Here is a 24,196-nt window from a genome sequence, read left to right on the forward strand (position 1 = left end):
AAGGAAAACTTATGATCATTAATACTTGTCAACTAACAAAAGAGAAGGGAATGTAAAAGTTAAATGGAAACTACTAAATGATGTATGTATGATTATGTATGAATCCAACAGTATAAGACTACTCTTAACTGTGATCAGAGAATGCTAGTTTAAAAAATGAGGGCAAAGTGGAGACTATTAGTCAAGAAGATCCAACTTCATGCCATGTGTATGCAACCAGATAAAATGTAAGATATGAATATATCAAAAATAAAAGAATGAACATTTATTTTATTAAAGTACTCGTAGTCAAAGATGGGACAGCTATGCTGATTTGGAGCATAAGGAAAGGCTTAACATCCAGGTAAGGATACCATATAATGAACCAGTTATGATTCTGTACCAAGGCAAGGAAGCCAAATTGTGTGCATTTAGTGTAGTATTCAAAGACATCAAGATTAAAATGACAGAACTGAAATGAAGATTGAGAATCAATAATTACAGTTGGAGATGAGAATGCTCCCTGGTCAGCAATCGACAGAGCAGGCAGATACAAAATTGATGAGGAAATGAAAAGCCTAAATTAAACCATTACCAATATGACCAGTTTATATCATAGAAGAAAGTGCAGAAGAGAAATTAAATATGATGGTAACTCTGAGCCATAAAATAAGCCTCTAGAAAGTTAAAAGAGACACTATTGTAGTATATCATACTGGAATGAATAAAAAATATTAGAGAACTACTTCTGAGAAATCACTAGAAAAATACTGCAGTATGCATAGCACATTTTTATGTAACCAATAAGTTAGAAAAATCCTCATGGGTTATGAAAATACATAGTACATTTTTTTTGTAACTCATAGATTAGAGAAATCTTCCTGGGGTATTTAAATCTTAAGTAAAAATAAAAATACCATATAGCAAAAAATTACCATATAGATAAAAATTTACAGCATCAATATTTTATAATGGGGCAGAAGAAATATTTAACATTAATTGTATCAATTATGGGGATAATGGAAGTATGACCTAATTAAACTCAGAGTGGAGAAGGAACGATTTGATAATACATTCATGTAGAAATTAAGGAAATTTAAAAAAAGAAAAAGACAAAGAAAAAGCCAATAATATAAATGCATCAACATAAAATAAGATAGTTCATAGCTGGTGTTGCTAGTGTTAAAGGACGGCCTGCTTTATTATGACAGATTCAACAGCTTAAATGAAATAGGCTAATTTACTGAAAGTCACAACCTCTAAAATGTTAATAAAGTAAAAAAGCCCTTATTGTCCCATTACAGGTTAAAGACGTTAAATCATAACTAACATTTGAACAAAATAGGTTGTATAGAGTAATGATTTCACTAGAAAATTCTACCAAACCTTGTGAATAATATACTGATTCCATACAACTTATCCCCCAAAATGGAAATTGAGAACCACACCTCAGATCATTTTGTTCAGATTTCCTGACGACTAAAATTAGACAATGTTGTGACAACAAAGAAAACTTGATACCAATGCAATTTAAGAACATAGACACAAAAATCTTCAATGAGTATTAGAAGACACATCTAAGCCATAACAGAATATGCTGAAATATAACTTCTGAGAACAAAATGTGTCTCAAAATGTAGGCTGGTACAATATTAAAAACTCATAGTTTTTATTATATTTATATATACTGGGTAATTTTTTTTTTGAGACAGGGTTTCTCTGTATAGCCCTGGCTGTCCTGGAACTCACTTTGTAGACCAGGCTGGCCTCGAACTCAGAAATCTGCCTGCCTCTGCCTCCCAAGTGCTAGGATTAAAGGTGTGCATCACCACCGCCCGGCTTATGATGGGTAATATTAAGACAGTTACTCTCCCTTTTAGTATGTCCATAGGTTCTATGAGAACCCAGTAAAATCTTTGTAAGTGTTTTTCTCTTATTTTGAGATTATCAACAGAATAATTCTGAATTTTACACAGAAAACCAGAGTAACTATGTTATGCAGCCAAAACATTTTTAAGAACATAGCTAGGGTTCTCATAGAACCGAGATTTTATATTTTGTGAGGTACAGGAGTATTAGTAGTTAGTGAAAAATTTACAACATCAGTAGTTATCAAGTTACATAAAATCTGCAAGTTACAGGAGCCAATATTGTTTATGAATCACAATAGAATAAACTTGACATTAGGCAGAATTTGTGGACAGATTATTAATAGTTGTTAAAATGAAAAATTGATAAAGTGATATGTATAAAATGAAACCCAGAGAATGAAAGATAAGCCACAAATTAAAGGAAATATTTGCAAATCACATTTATGACAGAGAATTTGTGCCTAAGATCTAAATACTTCAAATTTCAATACCAAGGTAAAACAAACCAAAAACGAGCAAAAGAAAATGCATAGATTGCAAAATAAAGCATATTGAAAAAATAATGTCAGAATCATTTGGGAAATGTAAATTAAATCACAACATTATTTTACAACAAATCTATTAGAATGATTAAAATTCAAAAGGGAAATGGAAGAGAAGTAAAAAGCAGGGGGAAAGGGATAGGGGATTGCAAAGGGGAATCCGGAAAAGGGGAAAACATTTGAAATATAAATACATAAAATATCCAAACAAAACAAAACAAAACAAAACAAACAAACAAACAAACAAACAAAAAAAAAACCCAGCAGGATAGGTGAACATGCCGGCAAGAGTGGGGGCAAACAAGCCAACAGCAGAAGCTTCCATCTTCCACATCCTTTTATATAGGCTGCCACCCAAAGGTGTGCCTCAGATTTAGGATGGGTCTTCCAACCTCAACTGAGCCTCGCAAGAAAATCACTCCTTGGCATGCCCAGCAAGCTACTTGGGTTTTAGTTGATCCCAGATGTAGTCAAGTTGACAACAAAGATTAGCCATCACAATTATTGAGTCTAAAACTTAAAAATAGCAATTATTTTTTAACTGAAGCATAAACACATTCTAAGTTATCTATACTACCAGCTTAAAATGCCTACTAGGCATCGAGCGTCTGTATGCTAGTATGTGGAAAGCACATGGAAGCAAGGTGTGGTCTTCATCCAGCAAGTACTTATCAAAAGATTGGCACAGGTTATAAAAGGAGGTCATTTAGATATGAACACAGTGAGACTCCTGATGTCATGGAACTGTAATTCTGGATAACCAAAAATGGCTAGTAGTTAATTTAGTTGGAGGTAGCACAAGGAATGCCCTTGGAAGTTGTAATGGTTTGAGTATGCTTGGCCCAGGGAATGGCACTATTAGAAGGTGTGGCCTTGTTGGAGGAAGTGTGTCACTGTGGGGATGGGCAATGAGACCCTTGCCCTCCTAATCATGTAGGAACCAGTCTTCTCCTAGCAGTATTCAGATGAAGATATAGAACTCTCAGCTCCTCCTGCACTATGTCTGCTTCAATACTGCCATGGTCCCACCTTGCACTGAACCTCTGAACCTGTAAGTGAGTCCCTATTAAATGTTATCTTTATACTGGGGGAAAAAAAGAGAAAATTCTTCTGTTCCCAGTAGTTAGTGGTTATGATATAATGTCCTGAATTTGACTCCATAGTAAAGAGTTTGGCTAACATTCAAGAAGCCTTGCATTCTGTCTCCAAAACTACACTACCCTCCCCCCCCCCCCACACACACACATGCACACACCTTTAAATGTTAGTCACATTGGAAAAGTTTTATGATACAAGGTTTTTTTTTTTTTTTTTTTTTTTGGTAGTTTTTATTTATTATAGACACGGGGGAGAGAGAGTAGAGGCAGAGGCAACTAAAGGAGTCTAGATCAAGGAGCAAAAGTAGTGGACAATAGAATGAACCAGGACATGGGGAAGCAGGGGAACAAAAGAGGAGGACCATCACGAGAGAGGGGCAAGGGAGAAAGAGAACCGAGAATGAGAGGAGAAGAGGGGATGGGGAGGCGAGAGAAGTGGGCACATGGCTTAAATGGCAGGGGTATATAGGTATGAGAAGCTGGGAAGGGAAGCCCATGAACTGGAGAATTTTAAGGTAGGGGTCTTGTTGAGAAGAGCTGAGAGTCACTCCCCAGGTACTGAGTTTGGAGGCCAGCAGACACTTTGATATGCTAATAGGAGCCACAGTTAGCTATTTGCCCTGAGTTTTATGATACAAGTTTTTAAAATACAATTATGTTTCTATGTCTCATTGATACTGCAATCCCATTCTAAAATAAATAAGCACAAAAAAAACCATATAGCCATTAGAAAAACTGCACTCAAATATGAAAATTAATTGACAAATGCTCTGAGTTCAAAGCCAATGCACATACCCTTCATTTTGTAAATGGACAAATTCTTTTAAACCTGTACAGTGGAATATTTGTCAGAAAATTAAAAAGAAAAAAAAGTCTCTGAATGAATAAATTCATTCCCGTACAAGATGAACTTAAATGCATCGTGCCAAATAGAAGAAGCCCATCATAAAAAGCTGTTTAGGATGTAATTCTACTCACACAGTACTGAGAGACAGGCATGTCCTGGAGAACAGAGATACAGACTAGCTTAATCATTGCCAAGGGACAGGAAAAGGATTCAGAGGATTCTTCAGCAGAAACCATGGAACACTCTACGGAGTGTTGGATTTGGTATATAAACACTACATTTTTGAATCTCTGGTCTTTGTCAAAATCCACTGAAACGTAACCCACAAAAAGTAAGTGGTAACCCACAAAAAGTGTAACCCACCAAAAGGAAGTAGGTAAAATTAAAAAGAACCATCCAGGATGTAGGTAGCATTCAAAAGGAAGTTAAAGTGTGACAAATGAATGTAATTGTATTACAAAGGATTCCCATGACTTCCCCATTGAGACAAGAGAGAAAAAGAGAGGGAGAGGGGGGGGGGAAGAGAGATTTAAGTAGCCTTTAAAACAGGACATGCCAGAGACCTGAGATGGGGAGTGTGGCACTCTAGGGAGTCTGTGAGAATGACTCTAGCTGAGACTCATAGCAATGGGGGATATAAAGCCTGAAGTGGCCACCTCCTGTAGCCAGGTAGGGCTCCCAGTGGAGGGATAAGGATAACAACCCACAAACACCTACTCAAAATTTGTCCTGCCTGCAAGATGTGCAGGGAGAAGGATGGATCAGAGAAGGTTTCTTGTCTGTAGACCCTGCTCCCCCAACAGAACTGCTTTGTCTAGCCTCAGTGGGAAAGGATGTGCCTAGTTCTGGAGTGACCTGTGCTGCAGTAGATTAGAATCCAAGGGGGGACCTTCCTCTTCTCACAGGAGAAGAGGGGAGCATAGGAGGAAGGACTGGATGAGGAGACTGGGAGGAGAGGGGTGCAGCTGCAATTGGGATGTAAAGTGGATAAATAAATAAATTAATGGAAAAATAGCATTTTACAGAGAAAAAAGAAACCTTATGTACAAGCATTTGTTCTAGTTGACCTGTTTCAAGGCAATTCTGAAAATATTTGAATGTATAGTAGTATGAATAAATCTATAAGTATTTTAAAGTTAAAAAGGAGGTTCTTACTGTTGTAGAGGTAAGTGATGCTTCATGGAAAAGAAATCTCAGTGTGATCTATGTATTCATTGGTTTGAATTTTTATGTGTTGAGTAATAATATACATAGAATATACATATGCATACATATGAATTAATATGTAAATTGTATTATTTGCTCCCTTTATTTAGAGGGTTGAGAAGTAGTGGCACCTGAAGAAAAGTCAGAGCACTCAGTCTCCACATCTTGGTATTATAGATTTTATTTCATTGTGCATAGACTTTATTTCATTGTACATTTGTTAGTGACTTCTCCTGGCGAGACATGAAACAGTCACTGAATGACAAACATTAAAAAAAAAAAAAATTCTATACAAGTATAGCTTGGTGAGCCAATGAGTATATGAGTTACTTACAAGAGGAATGACTGGTCATGTCCAGGAGTATGGCTGACTCAAAGACACTAAAAAGTCTTTCCCAGCATAAGAAATAATTCACAAAAGCTGTGTCACTGAAGAGCCTTGTACAACTTGCAAGATGTTTTCTCTTTTCTAGCATCTGTTTACTATGCGTATGGCACTGAGAAGGTGCCCTGCCTTATGAGTCTTGTAACCTTCATGGGCTTCCTTGGTCTTATATGGTTCTCTTTCTCTCAGTCTTATGAGTCTTTCTCCTCCCTCCAGGAATATATTCTTCACTGAAGAGAAAATAGCTGCACAATAAGTTCTGCTTAAATGAAAAGAATGCCAATGAAGTCCAATATACAAGCAGCAAAACATACAAATATTTATTATAAATACACAATATATGAAATCTATTTATATTGATCTACCAAAAGGCTACATAAGAAATATGAAAAATGTGTTAATGTTCAAAGGTAGCAGAACTTTAATAATAATATTATTTTATTTTTATTATATAATTAACTAAGAAATAATAGTATTAGACTTACTGTGAAATGTGAAATAATATACAAAGTATGTATAGAAAAATTATAAGTAAATAAAGAGAAGAAACACTTCTATGGTTAGAGAAATTAATGTTGGGAATAAAGGAAATAGAAAAATGCCACTGAATTATCCCAAATTGTTGTGGATTAGACTCCATGATAAATGCTGAAGATAAAGGTGAAAAATGTTAGAAAGAAGCAGGACATTTGCAGGACCTCAAAGTATTCCCTCAAGCTGTATCACATGCAAGGATTGAGTGGAAACTTGATCTTGGAGGTGCTTGTTATTTATCAGAAAATCAAAGTTAACATTGCAGGGAACTCAGCCTAGGAATTCAGATGTGACCCTGCATCTGTGGGCATAGGTGTTTACCTATATAAAAAGTCCTCCTGGTAACAGATGGTCTCACTGTACTTACTAGAACCTGTTAAAATAATAAAGTGAAATATTATATATAACAAAACAACAACAAAAGTATCACTACACTTCAGGATTCTAAGCATCGTCAGTATGAGGAGGGTTTAGGAATTGTCACTGATTAGAGACCAGAACAACCAGGCTTTTATCATTAGACAATTGTTATTAGTTCCAGTAAAACATCTCACTTGTAACAAGTTCTTTGTTGGCTTAAGATATGTGTAGCAGCTTCTACTTAATACCTTTGATAAAGTATGTACCAATATGCTCCAAATTCAAATTCACACACATGTAGTATATGTTACCTCATAAAAACTGCCTTTTAGTTAAAGTTAGTTCTAAGAACCTGAGCTATAAATTAGGCTCAATTTCATACAGAGTATTCATGTTTTTATACATTGGATTATGAGATAATTTTAGATTTCCAGAAGAGCAGAAAACACAGTTCGGCCTCTTGCACACACTCTATCCAGCATTATCTACAGTCAACATCTCATGTAGCCATAATGCAATCACAAATTAAAAGACAAACATTACATTTTAAAGTATAATGCAGACTTTTCTGATTTCACTCAGTTCTCCCACAGATGTCCTGTTTGCACTTGGGATTCCTCCAGGTCTCATTCTGTGCCTAGTTGTCAGGCTGGTTTGGTCCCTTTCATACCGGTATTTCCTCATATGTTTGCTTTTGATGTACTTCTTTAGAGCCTCCTAAGCCACAGAGAGATTGCTCATAATCCTGGGATATGTTTGTTTATCACTAACCCTGATCCTTGTGTGTTTCATGAGAGTCTATTTCTCTATAGGATATTAGTAGATAAGAGAGAACCCTTTCATCATTTCTCTCCCTTGGTTCATCAGCTGAAAGTATAGTAATTTTTCATTGGTATATACAAATGGTTAATTAATCTTAAAATCTTTTCAGCACTGAAATAATTTTTATTTTGGCTTGAAACAGTTACTATACATATAAAAAATAAACAACCACTTTCTGTATTGCTCTCTGTTGACTTCTAAGGAACTCACTAGCAGTACCAGGAAGAGGGTAGTCCTTTCACATTGCCCCTCTAGCATCCATTAGGAAGTAATGAGCTAGTGGTAGCCTGTTTACTTTCTCACAAAGCCCTTTCTGCATTCTTGTAGAAGCAAGGAGTTAGCTCACACAGGAGACTGGGTCTAATAATTGTTCCCTGGTATAGAAGGTCTGATTTCATATTCTACTGAAGGTTGTCTTCCCTATTAGTGACTGGCCCAACCACGACTGAGCCTGCAAAGAATGAAAGAAGCCTCACACATACCATCCCCACTGTATTGTCTGGGACTTATTTTGCTTTGTGTGTTTGTTTTCCCTAACTCTTTTAGAACTCACTTGAAGGTCAGTGGGCCTGTTCTTAAGTATGCTGGATTACATTTAAATACTAAGTTTCAGAATTGTGGAAATTAAAGTTTTAGAAAACAAATAGCAAGGATGTCAATTCCAAAGAGTCAGGTTTGGAGACTTCTTTTCTAGTTAGGACTTGATGTAGCCATGGATTAGGTAAAAATCACACTTAGACCCGAGAAATGAGAATCTGGTTCTGGATTACATGGATTAAGAGTCAAACCCTGACCCCCAGAAATGTGTTATCATGGAGGAGATGAGTGACATGCCTGAGAGACAAAAGATTGTGTGGGTGCTCAACATTGTGGGTGCTGTACATTGGAGGTGCTATAGGTGCTGTACATTGTGGGGTATTGTACATTATGAGAGTGCTGTACTAAACTTTGTTCAACTTCCAAAGCCCAGTTTAAGGTCAAGGGAGTGTTACATCTTACACTATAAACTATATTCCTCCATAGAACGTGACAAACATTGGCAAATGAAAATCTCAGTAACTTCTATCACAGATTGAGTTTGAAAACTGTACATTTCTGGGTCAAGTATTTTATGTTATGAACTTAGGCTTGTTTAATGTACAGTCAACAAAATATTATCATGCTTTCTGAAATCAGACTTAATAAAACCTGTGCTCATGACCCATTAAATAGCATCACCTAATAGCAAAATGGTGATTGAAGACAGAGAGAACTGAGACAATTCTGTAAAGATGTGGCTTTTCTCTTTTTCGTGATGGAGTCAAATTTCTTCATTAATTGAAAAAAAATCACACTTTGAAATTTATGATAATTCCATGGTAATATTTAATATATTTATAAAAGAAATCCCAATCCAGTGTACCACTTAGTGATGTCTCATAAGAGTTCATCTGGCTTCCGGGCCTCAGCCTCAGCAGCAGCGGTCGCCATCTTGGTTCTGGGACTCAGCAGAACTTAGGAAATTAGTTAGAGGAAATTAGGTTAGAGGGTGCGCCAGAGAACCGGACAGCTTCTGGGAAAGGCGGAAGCACAGAGCCGCTGAGGCAGCACCCTTGGCGGGCCGCAGACAGCCGGCCACCGTCCGGACCAGAGGACAGGTGTCCGCCTGGCTTGGGAGGCGGCCTCAGCCTCAGCGGCAGCAGTCGCCATCTTGGTTCCAGGATTCCCTGGAGCTTAGGAATTTAGCCTGCACAGGTGAGAGTCTGCACCACAGAAGCTGACAGATTCTGGGAACTGCCAAAACAACACAGCTTCTGAGAAAGGCCCTGTTTTGGGCCTTCTTCTTCGACCAGGAGGAGGTCCAAAAACAAGATATCCGCGCACCTTCCCTGTAAGAGAGCTTGCCAGCAGAGAGTGCTCTGAGCACTGAAACTCAGAGGAGAGAATCTGTCTCCCAGGTCTGCTGAGAGACTGTAACAGAATCACCAGAAGAACAATCTCTAAACAGAGTCAACTATAACTACTAACTCCAGAGATTACCAGATGGCGAAAGGTAAAGGTAGGAATCCTACTAACAGGAACCAAGACCACTCACCATCATCAGAACCCAGCACTCCCACTTCGTCCAGTCCAGGGCACCTCAACACACCCGAAAACCTAGACCTAGATTTAAAAGCATATCTCATGATGATGGTAGAGGACATCAAGAAGGACTTTAATAAATCACTTAAAGAAATACAGGAGAACACTGCTAAAGAGTTACAAGTCCTTAAAGAAAAACAGGAAAACACAATCAAACAGGTAGAAGTCCTTACAGAAAAAGAGGAAAAAACATACAAACAGGTGATGGAAATGAACAAAACCAGACTAGACCTAAAAGGGGAAGTAGACACAATAAAGAAAACTCAAAGTGAGGCAACACTGGAGATAGAAACCCTAGGAAAGAAATCTGGAACCATAGATTTGAGCATCAGCAACAGAATACAAGAGATGGAAGAGAGAATCTCAGGTGCAGAAGATTCCATAGAGAACATCGGCACAACAATCAAAGAAAATGGAAAATGCAAAAAGATCCTAACTCAAAATATCCAGGAAATCCAGGACACAATGAGAAGACCAAACCTACGGATAATAGGAGTGGATGAGAATGAAGATTTTCAACTCAAAGGACCAGCAAACATCTTCAACAAAATTATTGAAGAAAACTTCCCAAATATAAAGAAAGAGATACCTATGAACATACAAGAAGCCTACAGAACTCCAAATAGACTGGACCAGAAAAGAAACTCCTCCCGACACATAATAATCAGAACAACAAATGCACTAAATAAAGATAGAATACTAAAAGCAGTAAGGGAAAAAGGTCAAGTAACATACAAAGGCAAGCCTATCAGAATTACACCAGATTTTTCACCAGAGACTATGAAAGCCAGAAGAGCCTGGACAGATGTTATACAGACACTAAGAGAACACAAATTCCAGCCCAGGCTACTATACCCAGCCAAACTCTCAATTACCATAGATGGAGAAACCAAAGTATTCCACGACAAAACCAAATTCACACATTATCTCTCCACGAATCCAGCCCTTCAAAGAATAATAACAGAAAAAAACCAATACAAGAACGGGAACAATGCCCTAGAAAAAACAAGAAGGTAATCCCTCAACAAACCTAAAAGAAGACAGCCACAAGAACAGAATGCCAACTTTAACAACAAAAATAACAGGAAGCAACAATTACTTTTCCTTAATATCTCTTAACATCAATGGTCTCAACTCCCCAATAAAAAGACATAGACTAACAAACTGGCTACACAAACAAGACCCAACATTTTGCTGCTTACAGGAGACACATCTCAGAGAAAAAGATAGACACTACCTCAGAATAAAAGGCTGGAAAACAATTTTCCAAGCAAATGGTATGAAGAAACAAGCTGGAGTAGCCATCCTAATATCTGATAAGATTGACTTCCAACCCAAAGTCATCAAAAAAGACAAGGAGGGGCACTTCGTTCTCATCAAAGGTAAAATCCTCCAAGAGGAACTCTCAATTCTGAATATCTATGCCCCAAATACAAGGGCAGCCACATTCATTAAAGAAACTTTAGTAAAGCTCAAAGCACACATTGCACCTCACACAATAATAGTGGGAGACTTCAACATACCACTTTCACCAATGGACAGATCATGGAAACAGAAATTAAACAGGGACACACTGAAACTAACAGAAGTGATGAAACAAATGGATCTGACAGATATCTACAGAACATTTTATCCTAAAACAAAAGGATATACCTTCTTCTCAGCACCTCATGGTACCTTCTCCAAAATTGACCACATAATAGGTCACAAAACAGGCCTCAACAGATTCAAAAATATTGAAATTGTCCCATGTATCCTATCAGATCACCATGCAATAAGGCTGATCTTCAATAACAAAAAAAATAACAGAAAGCCAACACTAACGTGGAAACTGAACAACACTCTTCTCAATGATACCTTGGTCAAAGAAGGAATAAAGAAAGAAATTAAAGACTTTTTAGAGTTTAATGAAAATGAAGCCACAACGTACCCAAACCTTTGGGACACAATGAAAGCATTTCTAAGAGGGAAACTCATAGCTCTGAGTGCCTCCAAGAAGAAACGGGAGAGAGCACATACTAGCAGCTTGACAACACATCTAAAAGCTCTAGAAAAAAAGGAAGCAAATTCACCCAAGAGGAGTAGACGGCAGGAAATAATCAAACTCAGGGGTGAAATCAACCAAGTGGAAACAAGAAGAACTATTCAAAGAATTAACCAAATGAGGAGTTGGTTCTTTGAGAAAATCAACAAGATAGATAAACCCTTAGCTAGACTCACTAAAGGGCACAGGGACAAAATCCTAATTAACAAAATCAGAACTGAAAAGGGAGACATAAGAACAGATCCTGAAGAAATCCAAAACACCATCAGATCCTTCTACAAAAAGCTATACTCAACAAAACTGGAAAACCTGGACGAAATGGACAAATTTCTGGACAGATACCAGGTACCAAAGTTGAATCAGGATCAAGTTGACCTTTTAAACAGTCCCATATCCCCTAAAGAAATAGAAGCAGTTATTAATAGTCTCCCAGCCAAAAAAAGCCCAGGACCAGACGGGTTTAGTGCAGAGTTCTATCAGACCTTCAAAGAAGATCTAATTCCAGTTCTGCACAAACTTTTTCACAAGATAGAAGTAGAAGGTACTCTACCCAACTCATTTTATGAAGCCACTATTACTCTGATACCTAAACCACAGAAAGATCCAACAAAGATAGAGAACTTCAGACCAATTTCTCTTATGAATATTGATGCAAAAATCCTCAATAAAATTCTCGCTAACCGAATCCAAGAACACATTAAAGTAATCATCCATCCTGACCAAGTAGGTTTTATTCCAGGGATGCAGGGATGGTTTAATATACGAAAATCCATCAATGTAATCCATTATATAAACAAACTCAAATACAAAAACCACATGATCATCTCATGATCATTAGATGCAGAAAAAGCATTTGACAAGATCCAACACCCATTCATGATAAAAGTTCTGGAAAGATCAGGAATTCAAGGCCCATACCTAAACATGATAAAAGCAATCTACAGCAAACCAGTAACCAACATCAAAGTAAATGGAGAGAAGCTGGAAGCAATCCCACTAAAATCAGGGACTAGACAAGGCTGCCCACTTTCTCCCTACCTTTTCAACATAGTACTTGAAGTATTAGCCAGAGCAATTCGACAACAAAAGGAGATCAAGGGGATACAAATTGGAAAGGAGGAAGTCAAAATATCACTTTTTGCAGATGATATGATAGTATATATAAGTGACCCTAAAAATTCCACCAGAGAACTCCTAAACCTGATAAACAGCTTCGGTGAAGTAGCTGGATATAAAATAAACTCAAACAAGTCAATGGCCTTTCTCTACACAAAGAATAAACAGGCTGAGAAAGAAATTAGGGAAACAACACCCTTCTCAATAGTCACAAATAATATAAAATATCTCGGCGTGACTCTAACTAAGGAAGTGAAAGATCTGTATGATAAAAACTTCAAATCTCTGAAGAAAGAAATTAAAGAAGATCTCAGAAGATGGAAAGATCTCCCATGCTCATGGATTGGCAGTATCAACATTGTAAAAATGGCTATCTTGCCAAAAGCAGTCTACAGATTCAATGCAATCCCCATCAAAATTCCAACTCAATTCTTCAACGAATTAGAAGGAGCAATTTGCAAATACATCTGGAATAACAAAAAACCTAGGATAGCAAAAACTCTTCTCAAGGATAAAAGAACCTCTGGTGGAATCACCATGCCTGACCTAAAGCTTTACTACAGAGCAATTGTGGTAAAAACTGCATGGTACTGGTATAGAGACAGACAAGTAGACCAATGGAATAGAATTGAAGACCCAGAAATGAACCCACACACCTATGGTCACTTGATCTTCGACAAGGGAGCTAAAACCATCCAGTGGAAGAAAGACAGCATTTTCAACAATTGGTGCTGGCACAACTGGTTGTTATCATGTAGAAGAGTGCGAATTGATCCATACTTATCTCCTTGTACTAAGGTCAAATCTAAATGGATCAAAGAACTTCACATAAAACCAGAGACGCTGAAACTTATAGAGGAGAAAGTGGGGAAAAGCCTTGAAGATATGGGCACAGGGGAAATATTCCTGAACAGAACAGCAATGGCTTGTGCTGTAAGATCGAGAATTGACAAATGGGACCTAATGAAACTCCAAAGTTTCTGCAAGGCAAAAGACACCGTCAGTAAGACAAAAAGACCACCAACAGATTGGGAAAGGATCTTTACCTATCCTAAATCAGATAGGGGACTAATATCCAACATATATAAAGAACTCAAGAAGGTGGACTTCAGAAAAGCAAATAACCCCATTAAAAAATGGGGCTCAGAACTGAACAAAGAATTCTCACCTGAGGAATACCGAATGGCAGAGAAGCACCTGAAAAAATGTTCAACATCCTTAATCATCAGGGAAATGCAAATCAAAACAACCCTGAGATTCCACCTCACACCAGTCAGAATGGCTAAGATCATAAATTCAGGTGACAGCAGATGCTGGCGAGGATGTGGAGAAAGAGGAACACTCCTCCATTGTTGGTGGGATTGCAGGCTTGTACAACCACTCTGGAAATCCATCTGGCGGTTCCTCAGAAAATTGGACATAGTACTACCGGAGGATCCAGCAATACCTCTCCTGGGCATATATCCAGAAGATGCCCCAACTGGTAAGAAGGACACATGCTCCACTATGTTCATAGCAGCCTTATTTATAATAGCCAGAAACTGGAAAGAACCCAGATGCCCCTCAACAGAGGAATGGATACAGAAAATGTGGTACATCTACACAATGGAGTACTACTCAGCTATTAAAAAGAATGAATTTATGAAATTCCTAGCCAAATGGATGGACCTGGAGGGCATCATCCTGAGTGAGGTTACACATTCACAAAGGAACTCACACGATATGTACTCACTGATAAGTGGATATTAGCCCAAAACCTAGGATACCCAAGATATAAGATACAATTTCCTAAACACATGAAACTCAAGAAAAATGAAGACTGAAGTGTGGACACTATGCCCCTCCTTAGAAGGGGGAACAAAACACCCTTGGAAGGAGTTACAGAGACAAAGTTTGGAGCTGAGATGAAAGGATGGACCATGTAGAAACTGCCATATCCAGGGATCCACCCCATAATCAGCAACCAAACGCTGACACCATTGCATACACTAGCAAGATTTTATCGAAAGGACCCAAATGTAGCTGTCTCTTGCGAGACTATGCCGGGGCCTAGCAAACACAGAAGTGGATGCTCACAGTCAGCTAATGGATGGATCACAGGGCTCCCAATGGAGGAGCTAGAGAAAGTACCCAAGGAGCTAAAGGGATCTGCAACCCTATAGGTGGATCAACATTATGAACTAACCAATACCCCGGAGCTCTTGACTCTAGCTGCATATGTATCAAAAGATGGCCTAGTCGGCCATCACTGGAAAGAAAGGCCCATTGGACAGGCAAACTTTATATGCCCCAGAACAGGGGAACGCCAGGGCCAAAAAGGGGGAGTGGGTGGGTAGGGGAGAGGGGGTGGTTGGGTATGGGGGACTTTTGGTATAGCATTGGAAATGTAAATGAGCTAAATACCTAATAAAAAAATAATTTAATGAAAAAAAAATAAAATAAAATGTTATCTGGCAAAAAAAAAAAGAGTTCATCTGGGGATTGTGGTATTAATATAGTTAAATAGAAATACAGTAAAAAATTATTTTTTTACTGCAAACTATTAGTCTTCCTTTAATTTCTCTGTCTCTGGAAATTCACTTAATATTTGTACTTATAAAAGTTGACTATAGAAATGAAATTGTCATATTTTTTCTGAAGAATAATAGTACTCCCTAACCACTCTCAGATGTGTGTATTTGATATTATTGTACCATTGTCTTGAAGCATCAACCCCATGGGAGTCTTTATTAACATAGACCCTTCCTTGGTAAAACCATCTGAATCTCACCAGATGTTGTTGATCCCTCAGGCCACGGTAATTGTGACTGCGGCAAGTGCAAGTGTGATGTGGGATGGTCTGGGGAAGCTTGTCAGTACCCAACCAAGTGTGACCTGACCAAAAAAATCAGCAACCAGATGTGCAAGAACTCCCAAGATGTCATCTGCTCCAATGCAGGTAAGAACTACATCCCTGGAGAGTTCTTCATTACAATAATCAAGACTTGGATTTTAATGAAATTTTATAGTCATGTTGAATGCTGGACTAAGACATATGACTGACTTAATTATTGTAATTAGAGCTCAAGAATGCTTTGAATTTACACCTTAGCAGCAAATGAAGCCTAAGATTTTAATGTATGGAAGTTTCAGATACTGCTTATGAACCTCACTGAGGATGTAAGAATGGCAAAGTTTATTTATATGTGTGTGTATGTATGTGTGTGTGTGTGTGTGTGTGTGTGTGTGTTGACAAATTATTTCATAGGAGTCATTTAGAAATCTTGCTTAGGAGTTAAAGTAATTAACAAAGTCACATAAAGCATAATAGTTACAGTTTGGACTACAATGGTAGTTAGGTACTGTAATTGTAATTAAATAGCTTCAAGAAATGCCCACGTGGAGCATTTCTTGAAGTCACTTTTCTCAAACATATTGCAAGTACCCATCCAAAGGAAAGCATTAGACTCTCAGACTCATGTGCTGCCCTGGAGGTTCAGCTTCAACTGTTTGGATATGTAGTGTGAATGCTTTTGTCTTTTGTTTGTTGCTTTTTAGTTTTGGTTTTGTGATTTATTTTTCAGTGACTATAAGTGCATGAATCATCTTCAGTCATACTGTTAGAGAGTTACTTGGTATCAACTCTCTTTCTTGTTCCGCCAGCCTTTCTTTTCTTCTACATCAGCAAGAGAAGGAGCAACTCAAACTAGTGGAAAAGCTCTGTGGGTCAGAGAGGTGTTTTCAGTAACCCCACAGTGAGCAAACAAATTCACATAACAGGCTATGGGGAGAAGCTGTTTGTCTCTTGGGTTTTGTAACTTGTTAGTTTGGGTTTGGAAGCTCTCTGGTTGGTCAGTTCCAGAGGTACAAGACTTGTCCCACCTGGTAAAGGCAAATCTTTGACAATTTAGACATATCCCACCCTGAAGCTTGCATTATTGCTGGGTCTCTTTTGTAATCAGAGCTAGGGCTTTTTCTCAGTCTGATTTCAACAAACTGCTTAGTGTAAGTTAAGCTCAGTCAGGGTGTTTTGCTATCTACCAGGCCAGGATGTGCTCAACACAGTCTCCTCACATCTTTGCTCACTTTGTCTTTCTCTCAGTAGGATTTCTCTGACTCACAATCACCTGCCAACACACAAACACACATATACATATGTACACACCCATGTATGCACACAAACATAGATAAAACACACATACAAACATATGAACACACACACAAACACATCTACACACAAATATGTTATTGATTCTGAAGATTCACTCCTCAGTAAATGTGACTTGACACACTAATATTGCACAAAAGAGAAATATGCAGACCTGTCTTTTCTCCCTTTTGAGAGAACGTCTTAGTTTGTGGGTGATCTGGAACTCACAATACCAGTAGTTCTCAGCCTTCCTAATGCTGTGGAAACTTTAATGCAGTTTCTCATGTTGTAGTGACCCCCAAACCACAAAACTATTTCATTGTTATTTCATAACTGCAATTTTGCTACTGTTATGAATTTTAATGTAAATATATGATATGTGACCCCTGTGGGGTTGTAACTCACAGGTTGAGAACCATTAGACTATGCAGACCAGGCTAGTTTCAGTTCCACAAGGATCAGCCTGCCTCTGCTTTGCAGTTGCTGGGGTTAAAGTTATGAATTAACATGCCTGGCAAAGAATACTCTTGGTAGATGACAAATCATATAGTACAAGATATGTATACCCTCTTTTATAAGATTGATAAATATTTTTATAAAAACATAGTTCTGGTCCCCTGTTTTCAATGACTCAATGATGTCCTTTGTAACACCAACCTTTCCTCACTGATCTAGTTAGTGACAGGGTGATGTTGTCATCTCTCTTGTTTTCCCTTGCTTTCAATGTTTTCATACTACTGATAATTTTGCACAACCACAAATAAAATCTGTTCTACAGGCCTCCTTTATTTTATTTTATTCTATTTTATTTTATTTTATTTTATTTTATTTTATTTTGTGTGTTACTGCTGTATTAGATTTTTTTGAGGTAAAGTGTCACTGTGTAGCTCAGGCTATCTTAGCTGTCCCTATATTCCCAATTAGACTAAAACTAGGTACAGTCTTCTTGCCTCCATCCCTACTGCTGAGATCATAAGCATGGGCCATTATGCCTATAGTCCATTTATCTATTCTCATCAATGAAATGTTGCTCAGTTTGGACCTCTATGAAGCCTCCCCACGTCATCCATACATTTACTATTTTGCTCTATTCTATATTACCTACATCTAAAATTGTTTCCTAAGAATTGTTCATAGACATACCCACATGAAATAAATGTAGAAAACCAAAAAGAGTTTGGTTCTAATTCAAGTACATCTACTCTCACCCCTCTCTAACCATGACTCAGGTTAGGGAATCTAGTCAAAGCTATATTCATAAGTTGCCTGGCTTCCTTAATCTCTTTTTAGAGGAGCTATGTAGGTCATTTGAAATATAATTGAGCTTATTTATATTATTTTGATTTTATTTTTAGGGTTTTTGTTAGCCTTTCTTCCTTTTATTATTAATAGATTATAATGTAGATTATGAAGAGGGGTCCAAAGTTAACACTTTTCAATAGGCATACTTAAAGATTGATCACGGACACCCGCAAGGGCCCACACAGGATTCCCCACGGGATCCTAAGACCTCTGGTGAGTGGAACACAGCGCCTGCCCCAATCCAATCGCGCGGAACCTGAGACTGCAGTACATAGGGAAGCAGATTACCCGGGCCTGTTCCGGGGCAAAAGCCCCTTCCGCTCCACTCGAGCCCCGGGCTTCCTGGCCAGCAGAGTTGCCTGACACCCGCAAGGGCCCACACAGGATTCTCCACGGGATCCTAAGACCTCTGGTGAGTGGAAAACAACTTCTGCCAAGAGTTCAGTTCGAACACCAGATATCTGGGTACCTTCCCTGCAAGAAGAGAGCTTTCTTGCAGAGATTACTCTACCCACTGAAACCAAGGAGAGTGCTACCCTCCCAGGTCTGCTTATAGAGGCTAACAGAGTCACCTGAAGTACAAGCTCTTAACAGAGACAACTATAACAGCTAGCTTCAGAGATTACCAGATGGCGAAAGGCAAACGTAAGAATCCTACTAACAGAAATCAAGACCACTCACCATCATCAGAATGCAGCACTCCCACCCCACCTAGTCCTGGGCACCCCAACACAACCGAAAATCTAGACCCAGATTTAAAAACATTTTTCATGATGATGATAGAGGACATCAAGAAGAACTTTCATAAGTCACTTAAAGAATTACAGGAGAGCACTGCTAAAGAGTTACAGGCCCTTAAAGAAAAGCATGAAAACACAGCCAAACAGGTAGAAGTCCTTAAAGAAAAACAGGAAAACACATCCAAACAGGTACTGGAAATGAAAAAAACCATACTAGAACTAAAAAGGAAAGTAGACACAGTAAAGAAAACCCAAAGCGAGGCAACGCTGGAGATAGAAACCCTAGGAAAGAGATCTGGAACCATAGATGCGAGCATCAGCAACAGAATACAAGAAATGGAAGAGAGAATCTCAGGTGCAGAAGATTCCATAGAGAACATCGACACAACAGTCAAAGAAAATACAAAATGCAAAAGGATCCTAACTCAAAACATCCAGGTAATCCAGGACACAATGAGAAGACCAAACCTACGGATAATAGGAATTGATGAGAATGAAGATTTTCAACTTAAAGGGCCAGCTAATATCTTCAACAAAATAATAGAAGAAAACTTCCCAAACATAAAGAAAGAGATGCCCATGATCATACAAGAAGCCTACAGAACTCCAAATAGACTGGACCAGAAAAGAAATTCCTCCCGACACATAATAATCAGAACAACAAATGCACTAAATAAAGATAGAATATTAAAAGCAGTAAGGGAGAAAGGTCAAGTAACATATAAAGGAAGGCCTATCAGAATTACACCAGACTTTTCACCAGAGACTATGAAAGCCAGAAGAGCCTGGACAGATGTTATACAGACACTAAGAGAACACAAATGCCAGCCCAGGCTACTATACCCGGCCAAACTCTCAATTACCATAGATGGAGAAACCGAAGTATTCCACGACAAAACCAAATTCACACAATATCTTTCCATGAATCCAGCCCTTCAAAGGATAATAACAGAAAAGAAGCAATACAAGGACGGAAATCACGCCTTGGAACAAACAAGAAAGTAATCCCTCAACAAACCAAAAAGAAGACAGCCACAAGAACAGAATGCCAACTCTAACAACAAAAATAAAAGGAAGCAAAAATTACTTTTCCTTAATATCTCTTAATACTAATGGACTCAATTCCCCAATAAAAAGACATAGACTAACAGACTGGCTACACAAACAGGACCCAACATTCTGCTGCTTACAGGAAACCCATCTCAGGGAAAAAGACAGACACTACCTCAGAGTGAAAGGCTGGAAAACAATTTTCCAAGCAAATGGTCTGAAGAAACAAGCTGGAGTAGCCATTTTAATATCGGATAAAATCGACTTCCAACCCAAAGTTATCAAAAAAGACAAGGAGGGACACTTCATACTAATCAAAGGTAAAATCCTCCAAGAGGAACTCTCAATTCTGAATATCTATGCTCCAAATGCAAGGGCAGCCACATTCATTAAAGATATTTTAGTAAAGCTCAAAGCACACATTGCACCTCACACAATAATAGTGGGAGACTTCAAAACACCACTTTCATCAAGGGACAGATCGTGGAAACAGAAACTAAACAGGGACACAGTGAAACTAACAGAAGTTATGAAACAAATGGACCTAACAGATATCTATAGAACATTTTATCCTAAAACAAAAGGATATACCTTCTTCTCAGCACCTCACGGGACCTTCTCCAAAATTGACCATATAATTGGTCACAAAACAGGCCTCAACAGATTCAAAAATATTGAAATTATCCCATGTATCCTATCAGACCACCATGGCCTAAGACTGATCTTCAATAACAACATAAATAATGGAAAGCCAACATTCACGTGGAAACTGAACAACACTCTTCTCAATGATACCTTGGTCAAGGAAGGAATAAAGAAAGAAATTAAAGACTTTTTAGAGTTTAATGAAAATGAAGCCACAACGTACCCAAACCTTTGGGACACAATGAAAGCATTTCTAAGAGGGAAACTCATAGCTCTGAGTGCCTCCAAGAAGAAACGGGAGAGAGCACATACTAGCAGCTTGACAACACATCTAAAAGCTCTAGAAAAAAAGGAAGCAAATTCACCCAAGAGGAGTAGACGGCAGGAAATAATCAAACTCAGGGGTGAAATCAACCAAGTGGAAACAAGAAGAACTATTCAAAGAATTAACCAAACGAGGAGTTGGTTCTTTGAGAAAATCAACAAGATAGATAAACCCTTAGCTAGACTTACTAAAGGGCACAGGGGCAAAATCCTAATTAACAAAATCAGAAATGAAAAGGGAGACATAACAACAGATCCTGAAGAAATTCAAAACACCATCAGATCCTTCTACAAAAGATTATACTCAACAAAACTGGAAAACCTGGACGAAATGGACAAATTTCTGGACAGATACCAGGTACCAAAGTTGAGTCAAGATCAAGTTGACCATCTAAACAGTCCCATATCACCTAAAGAAATAGAAGCAGTTATTAATAGTCTCCCAGCCAAAAAAAGCCCAGGACCAGACAGGTTTAGTGCAGAGTTCTATCAGACCTTCAAAGAAGATCTAATTCCAGTTCTGCACAAACTATTTCACAAAATAGAAGTAGAAGGTACTCTACCCAACTCATTTTATGAAGCCAATATTACTCTGATACCTAAACCACAGAAAGATTCAACAAAGATAGAGAACTTCAGACCAATTTCTCTTATGAATATCGATGCAAAAATCCTCAATAAAATTCTTGCTAACCGAATGCAAGAACATATTAAAGCAATCATCCATCCTGACCAAGTAGGTTTTATTCCAGGAATGCAGGGATGGTTTAATATACGAAAATCCATCAATGTAATCCATTATATAAACAAACTCAAAGACAAAAACCACATGATCATCTCGTTAGATGCAGAAAAAGCATTTGACAAGATTCAACACCCATTCATGATAAAAGTTTTGGAAAGATCAGGAGTTCATGGCCCATGCCTAAACATGATAAAAGCAATCTACAGCAAACCAGTAGCCAACATCAAAGTAAATGGAGAGAAGCTGGAAGCAATCCCACTAAAATCAGGGACTAGACAAGGCTGCCCACTTTCTCCCTACCTTTACAACATGGTACTTGAAGTATTAGCCAGAGCAATTCGACAACAAAAGGAGATCAAGGGGATACAAATTGGAAAGGAGGAAGTCAAAATATCACTTTTTGCAGATGATATGATAGTATATATAAGTGACCCTAAAAATTCTACCAGAGAACTCCTAAACCTGATAAGCAGCTTCGGTGAAGTAGCTGGATATAAAATAAACTCAAACAAGTCAATGGCCTTTCTCTATACAAAGAATCAACAGGCTGAGAAAGAAATTAGGGAAACAACATCCTTCTCAATAGTCACAAATAGTATAAAATATCTTGGTGTAACTCTAACTAAGGAGGTGAAAGATCTGTATGATAAAAACTTCAAATCTCTGAAGAAAGAAATTAAAGAAGATCTCAGAAGATGGAAAGATCTCCCATGCTCATGGATTGGCAGGATCAACATTGTAAAAATGGCTATCTTGCCAAAAGCAATCTACAGATTCAATGCAATCCCCATCAAAATTCCAACTCAATTCTTCAACGAATTAGAAGGAGCAATTTGCAAATTCATCTGGAATAACAAAAAACCTAGGATAGCAAAAAGTCTTGTCAAGGATAAAAGAACCTCTGGTGGAATCACCATGCCTGAACTAAAGCTTTACTATAGAGCAATTGTGATAAAAACTGCATGGTACTGGTATAGAAACAGACAAGTAGACCAATGGAATAGAATTGAAGACCCAGAAATGAACCCACACACCTATGGTCACTTGATCTTCGACAAGAGAGCTAAAACCATCCAGTGGAAGAAAGACAGCATTTTCAACAATTGGTGCTGGCACAACTGGTTGTTATCATATAGAAGAATGCAAATCAATCCATACTTATCTCCTTGTACTAAGGTCAATTCTAAGTGGATCAAGGAACTTCACATAAAACCAGAGACACTGAAACTTATAGAGGAGAAAGTGGGGAAAAGCCTTGAAGATATGGGCACAGGGGAAAAATTCCTGAACAGAACAGCAATGGCATGTGCTGTAAGATCGAGAATTGACAAATGGGACCTAATGAAACTCGAAAGTTTCTGCAAGGCAAAAGACACCGTCAATAAGACAAAAAGACCACCAACAGATTGGGAAAGGATTTTTACCTATCCTAAATCAGATAGGGGGCTAATATCCAACATATATAAAGAACTCAAGAAGGTGGACTTCAGAAAATGGAACAACTCCATTAAAAAATGGGGCTCAGAACTGAACAAAGAATTCTCACCTGAGGAATACCGAATGGCAGAGAAGCACCTGAAAAAATGCTCAACATCCTTAATCATCAGGGAAATGCAAATCAAAACAACCCTGAGATTCCACCTCACACCAGTCAGAATGGCTAAGATCAAAAATTCAGGTGACAGCAGATGCTGGCGTGGATGTGGAGAAAAAGGAACACTCCTCCATTGTTGGTGGGATTGCAGGCTTGTACAACCACTCTGGAAATCAGTCTGGCGGTTCCTCAGAAAATTGGACATAGTACTACCGGAGGATCCAGCAATACCTCTCCTGGGCATTTATCCAGAAGATGCCCCAACTGGTAAGAAGGACACATGCTCCACTATGTTCATAGCAGCCTTATTTATAATAGCCAGAAGCTGGAAAGAACCCAGATGCCCCTCAACAGAGGAATGGATACAGAAAATGTGGTACATCTACACAATGGAGTACTACTCAGCTATTAAAAAGAATGAATTTATGAAATTCCTAGCCAAATGGATGGACATGGAGAGCATCATCCTGAGTGAGGTAACACATTCACAAAGGAACTCACATAATATGAACTCACTGATAAGTGGATATTAGCCCCAAACCTAGGATTCCCAAACTATAAGGTACAATTTGCTAAACACATGAAACTCAAGAACAATGAAGACTGAAGTGTGGACACTATGCCCCTCCTTAGAATTGGGAACAAAACACCCATGGAAGGAGTTACAGAGACAAAGTTTGGAGCTGAGATGAAAGGATGGACCATGTAGAGACTGCCATATCCAGGGATCCACCCCATAATCA

The 24,196-nt window shown here is 38.2% G+C and overlaps 1 protein-coding gene across 2 annotated transcripts in view; it reads left to right on the top strand.

The window, feature by feature from the left end:
• Itgbl1 (integrin, beta-like 1) overlaps positions 1-24,196 on the top strand; it is a 318,929-nt gene that overhangs the window by 152,100 nt on the left and 142,633 nt on the right. For both annotated transcript variants that reach the window (XM_006518921.4, NM_145467.2), the window contains exon 3: positions 15,716-15,862. In XM_006518921.4, coding sequence (XP_006518984.1) covers positions 15,716-15,862 — 147 coding nt within the window. The remainder of the gene's footprint in view (positions 1-15,715; positions 15,863-24,196) is intronic.

The sequence above is a fragment of the Mus musculus genome, chromosome 14 (genome assembly GCF_000001635.26).
Source record: "Mus musculus strain C57BL/6J chromosome 14, GRCm38.p6 C57BL/6J".
NCBI classification, from domain to species: Eukaryota; Metazoa; Chordata; class Mammalia; order Rodentia; family Muridae; genus Mus; species Mus musculus.